Below are 15,114 nucleotides of genomic sequence, written 5' to 3' on the forward strand. Positions count from 1 at the left end.
CAGTTGTTATTGTACTGGCTGTTAATCCAACACTGAATAACCAACTGTCAAACGCAGATAAGTTTGGTTTCTTGTTTTGAATCATAAGCTGCTGTTTTATGGTTGCCCACTGCATTTGATACGAAGATGGGAGTTTTTGCAGTAATTGTTGAAGTAAAAAAGAATTATTTATCTCATCTGGCAAGTTGCCGGCTTTAATAGTGGCGATTAGACTACGGACGTTTATCGCAAAGTGAGTCAGAGTTTGCAAATTGTTTTCATCTACCTTTGGCGATGAATTTATTCTTTCTTTTATAGAGTTCAATATCTTTTCGGGTTGGCCGTAGAGCATTCGAAGAATATCGATGACGGCAGAGACATTTGATGGATGGATAAGCAAATGCTGTACACTATAAAGTGCTTCACCTTTTAAAGACTTTTGGAGACGAATTAAGTTCTCGGCCTCCGAAAAGCAGCAAGTTGAGGTGGACCATTCGAAAGTGGAAATAAATAATGGCCAGTCTTCGGCGTGCCCGGAAAATATTGGCAGTTCCTTGGGAACAGATTGTCTAGCATTGATGCTGCTTTGTTGCAGTAGATTGCTATTATGAAATTGGGATGTGCTATTGAAACTGTTCGTTTGGGGGCGCATTGTAGATGAAATGGGTGCTTGATAAATAAAAGATTGTGTATTTTCGGGATAATTCTGGCGGGGTGCACTTGCAACAGATGGTGGAAGTTGTGTTGCAGTGTTAAAATAAGAATTTTTGGGTAAATTTATGAAAGTTACCGCATTGGGATTAAGCGAAGCAGTCTGCGTATGCAAATATCTTTGATCTCCACTATTGGTGGTGGCTGACACTGCAGCAATCGGTGCAGTATTGCCTATCGTTGAAGTTGCAATGTTACAAGCTGCTGAGCACAGGTTAGTAGAATTGGGCGGTAATTGGGTAGCACTGCCAGTTGTTACTTTATTTTGTCCCGTACCACGAGTGGTTTCACTATTGGAGTTTCGTTCTGCTGAACTATTAGGCATATCCAAGTAAGACGTTTCTTCAAACAAATGTGTGGACTGCGCATGTACACCATTGTTGTTGGTAGACATTAAGGCTGATTCGGCTTGCTGGTCATGATTGGGAAGTTGATTGACCCAGTTTTGGACCGATTGAGAACTAGTTGATGAATTTTCATTTACGGTTGCAGCTTCCTGCAGAAGGTCATATTTTTTGTTTAGAAATTCTAAATTGAGATTTCTCTCTTCTTCAAGACGCTGTAGTTGTAGTTGAATGCTACGTGCATGAGATTGGCGCGAGACAGCAGAGGAATGGCTTCGGATACTATGGGTAGGCGAAGGTGGCCTGCGGTCTGCACAGTCTGGACAGAGTTGATTCGTTCTATTGGCATTTTTAAGGCAAATTTTATGAAATACTCTTTTGCATTCCATGCAAGATAACATGTTTGAGTCAGGGGGATTTGGACATAGGATGCAACCATTATCATTTTGTGGTTGACCCGTTGTAATGTCGTTATTCATTGTACTTACTGCGAGATTGGCAAAAATATTGATGCTATGGGTGAGTCAGATGGAGACGAAGTATACGGCAAAAAGAATTTTAAAATGTTGAGAAGGCAATTTGCCAGAGCTAGCAGTTTCCACGGGATTTTGAATAAAATACACCAGTTCCACAAAAGACTTGATTTATTTCACAAGTGCATTTATATTAAAATTCCTACATAAAAACATACAAGTAAAAATACAAAAATTATAACAAAAAAAAAAACGTAACCTACTTTTTGGTATGAAAACCACTAGATTTTAATAATTATCTGCAATATTCCTCCTGAATCCGCAACACCGCGTATATGCCAACTTGCAAATTTTTATGGACTTTAAGAATATGGCGAATGAGGACGCTACTTGACATTTTAAAAACATTTAATTAAAAATTACTAGTTACTAAACACTAACAATAATTACGTTACTTAACCCTATCAATAATTACGAACTGACAGATACAAAATTGAGTTGCTATAAATTTAAATTAAGGCATTTTTGAGATTGGCGTCAACACAGGCTGAGGACGGTTGTAAGGTACTCGACTCCAGGCAGATGCAGATTCTTCAGCATCAGTGTAGAACTTCCGTCTGGGACTAGCTAGCGATGCCTGTTCGTCTGTCGGTCGAAAACATGCTTACTTTAGGAGCAAAGCTAGGTGCTTGCAATTTTGCACAAATACCTCTTATAAGTGTAAGTCGGTTGAGTTTGCAAAATGGTCTGAACTATTGCGCAGTTAGATATATAAATCGATCTTCCGATTTAACTTCTTAAGCTGTTAGAAGGATGAAATTTTGCTTATGGTTGTTGTTGTTGTTGTTGTAGCAGTGTATTGTACACTGAGGCGGCAGCCCTTGCCGATGAAGTACTCCATCGGGTCAATCCGGTACGTACAACCGACTGCCATGGGATTACTTATGGTGTTTTGCTGTTACTTCCAACATAAATAACCAGTTGGTCAATGGTGTCTTTAACCTGATATATGTTGCTCACATTGAAAACGAACTTCCTATCTAACTTCTTTGGCTCAAAATTTTGCACATGCTGCTTTGCTACGACTTTCAACATCTAAAAACCGATCTCTAATTTGACTTATTAAGGTCCTAGAGGGCTTAATTTGTAGCCCATTCAACCATAAACCATAGCAAGTATGTTCCAATTCCAATGCGGTCCATGGAAGATGGAATACAAGATTCGACCAGGTTAGTAAAAACATATTTCTGAATTTGGGGATTTTTTTTTGGAATCCCGATACAGATATAATACAGAGTTCAACGACTTCCTGCTTTGAAGACCTGGCAAACCTACTTAAGAAGAAGCGCAGAAGATCGAGATGCTTGGAAAGCTATTCAAACTTCGGCTAAGGGGACAAATTTTTTATCATAGCCAAAGTAAAGGTAGGTATGAATATGTATGGCTCACTATTCGCAAGGCAACACATGAAGGTCGTCTATGTCGAGGACATCGATATGCTTCGGAAGCAGTAACTGGAGTCTTTGAAAAGACCAAAAAAGAGTCAGTGAAAGCGGTAAAGATAAAACTAAGCAGATTTTAGCAATGCTTGGAACACTGTGAATCCGTGAAATGTCCGGATGAAATCCGGAAATGAAAATTTTGTGATATTCTACGTTTTTTTTTCATTATTATTCTTTTTATTTCATACAATTAAAGACTATTTAAAATATTTATAAAATATGCATGTAAGTTTGTTAAATTAGGTATTAACAATTTTTTTTTTAGAATTGCAAATAGGATATGGGTGCTAATTTGTACGTACACATCAATCTCTAGTCAATGAAAAAAATTTTGGACATTCGGCAAATAACATGATCATAAAAATATTTGATATGAGGGCTTATAAATTCGACAGCAAAATATGTTAGCAACATTGTCATATAGGCTTCCTTTTTTCTTCCCATCAAAAAATGAACTAAGATCTCGATATGTATGCGTGTGTTGACGTTTGTGCAATCCTCCTATATTTCATTTGCTTTTATTTGGCTCCACGGTTTTCTGCTAATTTTTCCTTGAAAATTCTCTTCAACTCTTCGGCACCTTCTTCGTTGGTATCCTTGTAGTAGGGCAATTCGGCCATACGTTTGAGCCAAGCCAAAAATTTGGGAAATTTAAATTCATCAATGGGTGCCACATCATTTACCGATGTGATGGTGGCCACACAACACATATCCGCAATTGTCATATTGTCGCCACACAGATAAGGATGATCCTTAAGAAAGCTTTCCATGATTTCCCAACATTTTTGAATATAGGCAATTTTGTCTATGGAACAATCTGTGGATCCAAAATACAAAATTGGTTCATAGAGGAAACGCAAGCGTGCAAATAAATGCCCCGAGTCAAAGTGGAGTCGGGCATCAACCTGCGCACGTTGCAACAAATCTTTGGGATACAATGTATCTTCTTTGCCATATTTCTCCACCAAATAAGCGCATATTGCATGTGAATCATATAGGACGGCCTCGCCATCGACCAAGGTAGGAATGGTGTGCTGGGGATTCATTTTTATGAACTCCGGCGTAAGGTGTTCACCTTTTAGTAAATTGATGTGCCTGCAACGGGAAATTTTATATTAGAAGTTAAAATTGTGGGTATGGTAAATACTGAATTACTGATGTTTTACTCACTTGTACTCCAAGTCCAAATCTAAGGCCTTAGCCGTTAGCATAACAGCTCTTGATGGCGGACTCAGAGTGGCCATATATAGAATAGGTTTTGCCATGGTTATCTTATCTGCTTAACTGTAATTGGAAGAAAACAATGCAAAATTGAAAAAATGGGAATATTTTGTAGAAAATTGTTCTTTGATATACAAATATACAAACAAAATTTGGTCTAATTTGGAATTTACAATTAAAACTTAATTTTAATTGGCTGGGGCATACCGAAATTGGTTTATATCACGGTGCCATTAAAAGCTGTACCTAAGTGAACCGTATTCAATATAGATACTGAAGCCGCTAATATAACTTGCCACACAAAATTTCGTCGATATCAAATGAAAAATACGCACTCTACGCCATTAGGAAGTTTAATCGGAATATATGTATATATGGGGGAATCTAGGAGTGGACCTATGCGTACCATACTAGTGTATATTCAGTCCTGTGGCATATGGCATGCCGCCTGGTAACATCTCTACCCACCAATGGTACAGCCTAAGATCGAGAATGGTATTTAGCGCTTCTCTCTGAGGACACTCCACCTTGCCCTAGAGATTTGCACCGCTGCGATATCCTTTACCTTCTCAATCACCTAGTGGAGGGCACCCTTGTTCAGAGTGCTATGGCACATCCCAGTCTTTATAGATGAAAGCAACCGCAGTAAACATGCAGTGTATCGTTTTCGGCTTAAGCCTCGAACTCTTTCCTATCGGGCAGCTACAGGAGAATAGAGCATTCAGAACCCTTTTCTCGACATTCCTTCTCCAGCTGAATGTCTGGTGACATTAAGCTGGAGAAGTTCTTGGCTTAGCATTATCCTTTTGGTGAATATTAGCACTTCAGTCTTTTTGAGGTTTATGTCATGCCAGTTGGCTCTCGCCATCCACATAGCTTCATCAACGCTGCATACACGGGATCCGATATTCAGTTTCCAGCTTAGTTTCGGGTCAAGAATCACGGCAGCTCTCCTTAAATGCCAAGTCAGTTTAGCCTCGCTCATCCAGACAACTTCCTCAAAGCTCCATTAACGAGATCTGTAATAGTAAGGAGGAAACGGCCACCAATCATAATGACGACGTCATACGCATATGCAAATTTCGCCCATAAACATTCCACTAAGAAACAGGGGCAAACTTTTCACATAAAAGACCGCAGTGCGACACCTCTTTGGAAAGAAGTTTTACATGACATACTACCTCACAAATGTTGCCAGCATTAGGAGGGGAAAACCACCGCTGACAATTTTTTCTGATAGTCTCGCCTGGATTCGAACCCAGGCGTTCAGCGTCATAGGCGGATATGCTAAATGCAACGACCTTCAATTTCTCCTTCTTGAAACACCTGAGAATCCCACTGGTAACCCGAAGCCACAAAAGAGGGCATAGAACCTCTCTGCGGAATTTTTCCAGTCACATCGAACCCTCTGTCAGTGATGTGTTGATAATGCGGCTTTTCAGCATCATTTTACTTCAAATCATCAATAGATGGACAATTCTCATGATGCATGCGATGCTACTTCAATTTATTCGTGTAACCAACCACTTCACTGCCAACCAACCGATCATTAGTGCAATCATCCTCATACTATGGCCCAAATACATGTGTAAAGTAGTCTCTCCAGGGTCTTTAAAAAAGATGAGATAATGATTGGCATCTAATCCCTGGACAGAGAGTGGCTCCGTTTATTTGGGAACTACTAAATGTTATGGACAAATTGGCATCATATTTATCGTGAAAATTGGAAGTCATAACGTAAGCCATCGCAGAGTTTCGGATGTCCGCCGATGCCACTGAATCCTGGCGAGAACATCAGAAAACTTTATCAGCGATGATTATCCCCTCCTAATGATGGCCACATTTGCGAGGTAGTATGCCATGTAAAATCTTCTGACGCCGAAAGCTTCGGTACAAATAAAAAAAATGTAAGCTATCCAGCCCTGTTAAAATTTCTCTAGCAATTGGTGTCGCTAAGCGATACCCCGTTCGGATTCGGCATTAAAAAGGAAGCCACATATCATTGAGCTAAAACTTGAAAAGGACTGTACTTTTTGATATGAGAGAAGTATCCCCTGTTGCTTAATTGAATGTTCGCGGGAAAATATGTATGTTGAAGTCAAATCGGAAGATCGCTTCTATGTGCAAAATTTGAAGCGAACATCTTTTTTGTTCGAAAGTTTGAGTGCTTCCAGAATATTTTATTATATGGGGTCGCTGATCGATATTACGTAGTTGAACAAAAGAACGAGATAAGAATATTCTCGCATTTGATGGTCTTAGCTATAAAAATAGCCCTTTCAAAATACATATTTATTTATCACAAACAACAACCCATATAAGTAACCGGCCGGTATTGAAATCGTTTTATAATCTTATAATGATAAAAATACGTTTATTCGTATGTATGTTGAATGTTTAGTGTGAGTTGATATCTTATCACGGAACTGCAGGATGTCTTAACAATTGTCACTATCTTTGGTCCAAAACAAATAAAAACCGATAAGTATACGGTATAAAGCAACACTTGAATGAAAGTTGTTACAAAAACTTGTAAATGTTGCCAGGATTAAAAGGTTGAGTTTATCAGTGTTGCCATAAGCAAAAAATTATATACAGGACTAAGTTTCTATGATTGCAGGCATGATTCTCATATCATAACGAACTTAAAATGGAAAGTGTCAATTTTCCCCGTTAACTTCATTAAAGATTGTTTATCAATTTAATTGCTGTTGCCTGTAGTTCCACATAGAATGAATTTTTATTGTTTTATGGCATTTTTTCTCGAAAGTAGGTAGATACAAATATTTTAATTTTTCAATTAAGTATTTTTCGTAACAAACCAAAAACGGCGACATTGACGATATCCTAAACACTGACTGTTTAAAATTAGAGAAGGTGGCATGCAATTCAAAAGACTGAATCTACATCGTTTTTGATTTACTTCACCGTTGTTAATTAAACTTTGTTTATATGTATATGTGTGTTTGTGGGGTTGCAGCAATCATTTAACCATTATTTGTTTACATTAACTTTGTTTTATATAACTTTTCTAACTCATTTAGAGCTAGCTGTACGTTAAGCAACATTACATTTCAAGTGGTCGTAGGGTTCAAAGGCGATTAGACAGTGTTTTGTTGTCACATACTATCATTTGTGTGTGTGTGTGTGTGTGTGTATATTTACAAACTATTAATAGACTTCCCTTCTCAAGTCAGAGGGCGGGCAACCGTCCGGATGGGTACTTTAATATTTACGAAATGTGTATTCAGCGGTTTTGTGCTTATTTGCTTATTTAGTTGTGTTTTTATCTGCCGCCCCCCATGCGAATTTTTAATTTTCCCTTTTCATTTCAATTCACTTTTACTATTCATTTGCATGACAGGCACACACACGTATACATATCACACACATCATGTGCAATTGCCTAGCTACTACTTCGGGAACACTATCTGCGTTGTTATTATCGAATTAAAATCTTTTTACTTTACTTACTTTGCACTTTCTTGTTGGTGTTGTTATTGTGGGTAGTTGCTTTTTTATTTGTCTTTTTTGTTTTGTTTGTACTGTGTATCCGATCGATATGTCTTTACGAGAGATAGTTTCTATGGCGAACGTCAGTAGAGAACTGAATTTAAAAAATTTTAAATTGAGCAACGAGCTACGGTTTCGTTTCGTATCTGCTGAGTAATTGTGTGCACTTTGCTGTAGCTATACTCGAAGAATTTTGTTTGTATACATTTACTGCTAAATATTGAAAATGGACTAAGTCAATGTTAAGAGTTATCCGTAGATGCACAAAAAGATGTAAGAGCCAAAATCAAAACTTTACAGAAGAAGGTTTTTTATTTATTTTATAAATCATAGCATAACCTAGTTTCAAATATGATTTCTATGATATAAATGAAGATGACGAAATTTGAGGTATTTGTTTTGATGAGAGTGCTACCAAATCAAAAAACCCAACTAGAAAAGGGCATATACTGCTGAGTGTTAGTTATTGGTTTAAAAATGGATGGAATATTCCAATTGCGAATATCCATACCAAAACAATTAAGACATAAAACTGCATGGAAGAAATAAAAAAGGCACATACATTACTTACAAGCATGGGGCTACAGTTCAAGCTAATAAGAAGCGATCAAGCCTTATCACATATAAGTTCTTACAGAGAAATGTCAAGTGGAGATCCAAAAAATTTGGTATTTAATATGAAATAAAAGTATATGGAATTCATTGTGCGCAGAAAAAATATAGACCTACATTTGACCGAATAAATATGGTATTGACTTATAAAAATCTTCTCAAACAAGGTGTTAATGGCTTTAATAATTTTTGACGTGATTGGTAAAGAAGACATTCGCTGAACATATTTTTAATTATACGAATTAAATTGTTATTTAATAATACAAATTGTGAGTATCTATATGTCTATATCTATATATATATCTATATATGTAATACGAAGAAGTGCGAATGAGCCAAATATATGTCTAGTTTCTATCATAGACAGACATATGTCAAAATAATCGGATTTCAAAGTCAAAAATAATTTAAGCAATTAACACCTTGTTTGAAAGGTTTTTTATAAGTCAATACATATTTAATCGGTCAAATTTAGGTCTTTATTTTTTCTGTGCAGCAGATTACTTCGAGTCGTCAAATTGTATGCTGATATTCACCACTTGGCCTAAGCTGTTTCAAGTGCGGAAGATGAATCATTGGAGGTCACTGTATTTGTATTTATTTAGTGATTTCATGACAGTACAAAAAGTATTAACTTATAATTAGTACTATCTATTCGACAAAGGTGCCGTTATATATTGTAAATATTGTATATAATATTATAATTAATTTAAACTATTTATTTATTTCTCAAATTCATATCTTTCAAACGAAATTAATAAATCGAAATTAATGAAGAAAAATCAAAGATTACATTAAAAAAGATATAAATATATATATTAAGCGGTATAAAATGAGGTGTTATATCAATATTTAATTCAAAATTATTGTAATGAAGTGAAGTGCCTGGTAAGGGTAATTTGGAAAACATTGTAATTTTATGTTAATCGTAATCTAGATGGAAGGTTGTTCCAAAGACGAATGGTACTTGTGAAAAATTGTCGTTCAGAAATGAGATATCGAAATCCTATTGGCGTTATAATGTTCAACCTAGCAGGCCTTGAGAAAACCAATCTATCATGTAGGTATTTGGGCTCAGCAGAGTAAATAATTCTATGTAATACCAGGATTGATCGAAGGCCAAGAAGATTTGTAAAATCCATGCCGTATATCGCCGTAGCCAAATGAGTCACATTTTCACGTCTTTTCACTTTTCATGTACAAAGCGTACAATGTCGTTAGAGACGACGCGCAGTTTATTTCGATTGACAGCATCACAGTTAGCATAAATCTCACAACAATATAGCAGTTTTGAAAGGAGATAAGAATGGGCGATTCCATGCCGTATATTTGCAGGAATGAAGTATTGAATCTTCCGCATGACGCGAAACATACCATATACTGCGCCAATAGTAGATTCAATTTGTTTATTCCACGATAGCCTGCTGTAAAACATGACACCAAGATTTCTAGTTTGTGTCACATATTCTACAGCGCACTCACCGATATAAATCCTTGGGAAATCATCCAGCTCCATAGCCCGTCTGAATATCACCAGACACAAGTTTTCGTTTATGTCCCTAATGCAAGAAGTTATGCAAGTTAAGCCATCTAACGAGCTTGAAAAGTAAAGTTGTACATCATCTGCATAAATATGTGTATCACAACCTCTTGGCATATTGAGAATATCATTGACATGCAGTGAAAAAGCAATGGTCCCAGCACTGACCCCTGGGGGACACCACGTGAACATGTAAAGTAACCAGAAGAGTAACCATTTACGGAAACAGATATGATTCCATAAGTTCGGGCAGATATGATTCCATAAGTTTCGCCGCATAATGGCCGAAACCGAAATAATTCCAAAGATTCCAAATTAAAATATAATGGCATACTGTATCAAAGGCTTTAGAATGATCGAGGAGAACTAGGAGTGAAATATAATTATTATCAATGGTAGAGCAAATATTCTTCAAAACATCTAGTAGGACAGTCGCACAGCTCCGTTTAGCCCGAAACCCACTCTGCCTATCAGTGAGCAAATTGTTTCCAAAGATGAATTCACTTATCTGCCTTTGAAGGAACGCCTTTGACAAAACAGATAGTATCGCAATCGGCCTATATGAATCTCGCTGTTTCGGTAAAGGTACGATTCTAGCACGCTTCCAGCTTGTCGGGAATGTACATGACATCAGAATTTGATTAATGAAGTGTGTAATAAAAGGAATGATGTTTGTTTATGGTTTAAAAAGTTCTTCATATAAAATACTATATAATTCAAATGTGGAATAATGAAATACTAAACGTTAATGTTGGGTGATTTCCTCAAGCTTTGCAAAAACATTCACACGAAAAAGATCATCATTTTCGAATTTTAGCCGACCATGTCTATATGGAACTCAAATGAAAGGTATTTGGGAGTAGATTACGAATATGACATTAAAATTTGTGTTCAAGTCTAGGTGGCGCTTTTCTTTCCAAAAATAAGTCAAATAGGTTGATTGACCCATAATGACAATATGGGACTCTAATAAAAGGTATTTGCGAGTAGAAAACGAATTTGATATCCAATTTTGGAGCCAGTGTTTGGGGGTATACCCTAAAGCGCCCCCTAAACTGAACTTCATTTCCGCTTATGGCAATATGGAGCTCAAATCAACGGTACTTGGGAGTAAAGAACGAATTTGATATTTGTTTTAAGGGCAAAGTGCTGGTGGCTGCCCCAACACCCTCCAAACATTTCATATTTACTGACCATAGCAGTATGGGCCTCACATCAAATGTATTTGGGAGTGCAGCACGAATTTGATTTGAAATGTCTGCGTGCCATCCCTCCCCTAAAAAGCACTTCTCATTAGCCTAATTTTTGAAACCACCAGATCTCGGAGATTGGTAATGCGATTCGTTCGAAATTCTTTTTGCACTCTCACTGTCAAAACAAAACATGGTTTCTTTTGTTGGGGTCGGGGCCACCTCGGGGGCCGTTCAAATCCCCCAAATGGGTTTACAGACCAATCACGACAATATAGAGCTCATACGAAAGGTGCTTGAGAGAAAAAAACGAATTTGATATTCATTGAAAAGCCATATGCTTGGGCAACTGTCCCAGCCGAAAACACCTGCCTATTACATAAAAGCTATTTGATCATAAAATTGATTGATTTTCGGGAAATTGATACTCATTTTTGGGACAAAGTCCCTGGGGTCCATCCCACCCTCAAACAGAATTTATTTACCGATCATGTAATTATGGGGCTCATATAAAATGTATTTGAAAGAAGAGCACGAAGCGTATATTTACATTAAGGGTCAAGTGTTTCTCTAAACCGAAAGTATTTACCAATACGATAATATAGGACTCAAAAGAAAGTTATTTGGGAGTGGAGTAAAAATTTACCCAGGAATTGAGAAGGGACACACTTCTCACACATCTATGAAAGCTTTCTGATTCAAGTTTAAACTCAATGATAAGGGACTTTTTTTATGTAGTTAACTCTGAATGGCATGCCGCAGTGCGAGAGAGAGAATTTTTTACATGACCATGCATGACAAATGTCGCCAGCATTAAGAGGGGATCATCACCGCTTTAGGCAGGCGTTCACCGTTATAGGCGGACATAGACTACAGTAGCACGAATACGATATACACCTTCAGGGCGAAGTGCCCCAACCCTAAAAAGATATTAGAGAGTAAAAGAAGGCGCAGCGGAGCGGGCCTGGTTCGGCTAGTCTATATATAGAGCTATATCTAAATCTGAACCGATTTCTATGAAATTCACCAGTAATATCGAGAGAATCGCTTAACAAAGGACAATTTTATTGCATTATTACTACAAATAGGATGAACATATATATGGCAGCTATATCTACATCTGAACCGATTTTTTCGAATTTCAATAGGCTTCGTCTTTAGGCGGAAAAACATGTCCATACCAAATTTGAAGACGATCGGATTAAAATTGCGACCTGTAGTTTGAACACAAATTAACGTGGACAGACAGACAGACGGGCATAGCTAAATCGAATCAGAAAGTGATTCTGAGTCGATCGGTATATTTATCAATGGGTCTATCTCTCTTCCTTTTGGGTGTTACAAACAAATTCACTAAGTTATAACACCCTGTACCATAGTAGTGTTGTAGGGTATAATTAACATATAAATCCTATTAGTTTTAAATTATTATATATTAAAAAGATATTGGATTGCCCATTATATCATATAGTCGGCGTTGACAAATTTTTTCACAGCTTGTGACTCTGTAATTGCATTCTTTCTTCTGTCAGTTATCAGCTGTTACTTTTAGCTTGCTTTAGAAAAAAAGTATATTTGATTAAAGTTCATTCTAAGTTTTATTAAAAATGCATTTACTTTCTTTTAAAAAATCCGCAATTATTTTTTGGGCAACCCAATATTTAGTGTTAATTTTTTTTTCTTCCAACAGAAAACCAAAAAAACAATGGCTAATAGAGGCTCGAACTCTCCACTTTACATGGCCTTGCGATTTTCGGCCAATTTCTCCACAATACGTTTCTTTAAAGCTTCAGCACCATCATCATTGTAAAATGGCATAGCACGCATACGTTTCAGCCAATCGAGTAATTTCGGATATGCCTTTTCTTCAATGGGAGCATTGCTGTCCACGGCCGATATGGTTGCAACACAACATATATCAGCAATGGTCATATGTTCTCCACAAAGGTATGCATGTTTCGCCAATAAACGTTCCATGCTCAACCAGGCTTGTTGTATGGAAGCAATAGTTGTCCGGCACAATTCATGGGAATCATAATATAAAACCTGAACATACATAGATCTCATGGGGGAGAACAAATCACATGAATCGAAATGCAAAATTGCATTAACCATGGCACGTTTCACCAAATCCTTGGGATACAGTTTGTCATCATTAAATGTGTATTTCTCCACTAGGTAAGCACAAATGGCATGAGAATCATATATCACTTCACTACCATCGACTAGAGTAGGTACTGTGTGCATTGGATTCATTTTGATAAATTCAGGTTTGAGGGTTTCACGCTTGGATAGATTAACTATTCTACATGGATATTTGAAATTGTAGAGATCAAACAGATTTACTTGCGTATATCTTAACTTACCTGTATTCCAGCTCCACTCCTATGTGTTTGGCCAAGTAGATGACTGCTCTAGAGGGAGCACTTAATGGATCCATATACAAAACCAATTTTACCATTTTGATAACTGCTATAATGTTTATTCGTGATAATCTAAAAGAAATATATTTAATGGACTGAAATATTCTATCCACATGTCATGTAATATATAGGGTGGCCTCTTCGGCGGTTGCGTAACTTTTCTTTGTCCACACCATTCGATGTCAGGAGCTGAATATTGTGTGTTGGCAGAAAACCTGTTAATTCACACAAGCAGAGAAATTTTAGTATCAAAATTTGAGCAAGACTTCATATTTTAATACGGATGTTCAACACATTTACTTAAGATTTGGAAGTCTAAGATAGGCAAAGATCCTGGTATTGAAATATATGGTAGTACAGGGAATGAAAACTCAATACAGCCTATCATACAGGGACCCGACTATGGAACCATTGCCGACTTTATAAAGAGTCGAAAGACAAGGATAGGCAAAGAACCCAAAACGATGACATCAGGCAGTGCAGTGACAGGAAAGTCAATGCAGTCTAAAGAACGGAGAGCAGACGATGAGGTCATCACCTACTCCCAAGATGCCCATTTAACCCTCCGATGAGTGAGAAGGTCCCTAGGGTCCCTTTGTACTGAATTTCACTAATAATTGCATGCTTTTGGGCATCATTATAATTTTTTTATTGTTTCAACACATAATTTACTTGTTCTGAACACAAAGACCTAAACTCAAAGACATTGGGTATGATGATAAAAACAAAAAATTCTAAGATATAATTCTAAGAACAAAAATATACATTCGAATTTCGAAGAACAAATTCGATTTACGATTCAATACGATTCAATTTATTCGATTCGACAATGGAAACACTCGACAACAGCGACTCATCAACAGCAAAACTGCGGCTATTGACGACTTTTGGGAAATGTTGCAACATAACTTGGCAGCAGCTTACACTCCTCATGAAGCACTAAGAGTTGATGAGCAGTTGTTCCCTTACAGAGGCCGCACCCGCTTCACACAATATATTCCGTCAAAGCCAGCTAAGTATGGTTTGAAAGTATGGTGGTTATGCGACTCACAGTGTTATTATCCTGTAAAGGGAATGATATATTCTGGAAAACTGCCAAACCAATAACGGGAGATAAACCAAAGGCAGAACGTAGTGTTGGATTTTGTGGAAAAATATTTAGATCTGGTCGTACTATATACGCGGATAATTTCTTTACCACTCTTGACTTGGCGCGTATTTTGTTGAGGAGGAAGACCGAATATGTTGGTACAGTGCACTACAACAAAACATTCATTCCACAGGAGTTCAAGAAGAACCCGAAGCGCATCATCAATAGTACATTATTTGGGTTCAACGAGGGGGATATATCGTTATGCTCATACGTGCCAAAAAAAATTAAGTGGTGAACGTGCTCTCCACAATGCACTACACCTGCCTCGTTGACGAGCAAACCGGGAAGCTGAAGCCCTATGCCATATTAGATTACAACGCCAACAAATGCGGCGTTGATACCATGGATTAAATGCTAGGCACTTACAGCTGCAAAAGAGCAACACAACGACGGCCGTTGGCCATATTTTACAATATGCTGGACGTCGCTGCATTGGCTGCTTTTACGATTTAC

At 37.3% G+C, this 15,114-nt stretch overlaps 2 protein-coding genes and 1 long non-coding RNA gene across 3 annotated transcripts; 1 reads left to right on the forward strand and 2 right to left on the reverse strand.

Moving 5' to 3' along the window:
• The first annotated feature begins 32 nt into the window (after positions 1-32).
• Positions 33-683, forward strand: LOC131998123 (uncharacterized). The gene is made up of 2 exons (XR_009398585.1): positions 33-232; positions 298-683. It is a non-coding gene; the product is annotated as an uncharacterized LOC131998123 (long non-coding RNA).
• A 2,480-nt stretch (positions 684-3,163) lies between these two features.
• LOC106087960 (glutathione S-transferase 1) lies at positions 3,164-7,849 on the reverse strand. Its single transcript, XM_013253192.2, has 3 exons — positions 7,705-7,849; positions 4,180-4,293; positions 3,164-4,104 (listed from the first exon to the last, which is right to left on the reverse strand). The coding sequence occupies exons 2-3, from the start codon at positions 4,272-4,274 to the stop codon at positions 3,528-3,530; spliced, it is 672 nt and encodes a 223-aa protein (XP_013108646.1). The 5' UTR covers positions 4,275-4,293; positions 7,705-7,849; the 3' UTR covers positions 3,164-3,527.
• Positions 7,850-12,585: 4,736 nt separating this feature from the next.
• Positions 12,586-13,554, reverse strand: LOC106087961 (glutathione S-transferase 1). The gene is made up of 2 exons (XM_013253193.2): positions 13,452-13,554; positions 12,586-13,390 (listed from the first exon to the last, which is right to left on the reverse strand). Exons 1-2 carry the CDS (start codon positions 13,544-13,546, stop codon positions 12,820-12,822), a joined length of 666 nt encoding a protein of 221 aa, XP_013108647.2. The 5' UTR covers positions 13,547-13,554; the 3' UTR covers positions 12,586-12,819.
• Between the last annotated feature and the right edge of the window lie 1,560 nt (positions 13,555-15,114).

This window comes from Stomoxys calcitrans, chromosome 5, assembly GCF_963082655.1.
Source record: "Stomoxys calcitrans chromosome 5, idStoCalc2.1, whole genome shotgun sequence".
Taxonomy (NCBI): Eukaryota; Metazoa; Arthropoda; class Insecta; order Diptera; family Muscidae; genus Stomoxys; species Stomoxys calcitrans.

Coding starts and splice junctions, on each gene's coding strand:
- LOC106087960 (XM_013253192.2), bottom strand. CDS start 4,274: ATGGCAAAACCTATTCTATATATGGCCACTCTGAGTCCGCCATCAAGA. Junction 4,105..4,179: donor GATTTGGACTTGGAGTACAA/GTGAGTAAAACA, acceptor TTCCCGTTGCAG/GCACATCAATTTACTAAAAG.
- LOC106087961 (XM_013253193.2), bottom strand. CDS start 13,546: ATGGTAAAATTGGTTTTGTATATGGATCCATTAAGTGCTCCCTCTAGA. Junction 13,391..13,451: donor GGAGTGGAGCTGGAATACAG/GTAAGTTAAGAT, acceptor ATATCCATGTAG/AATAGTTAATCTATCCAAGC.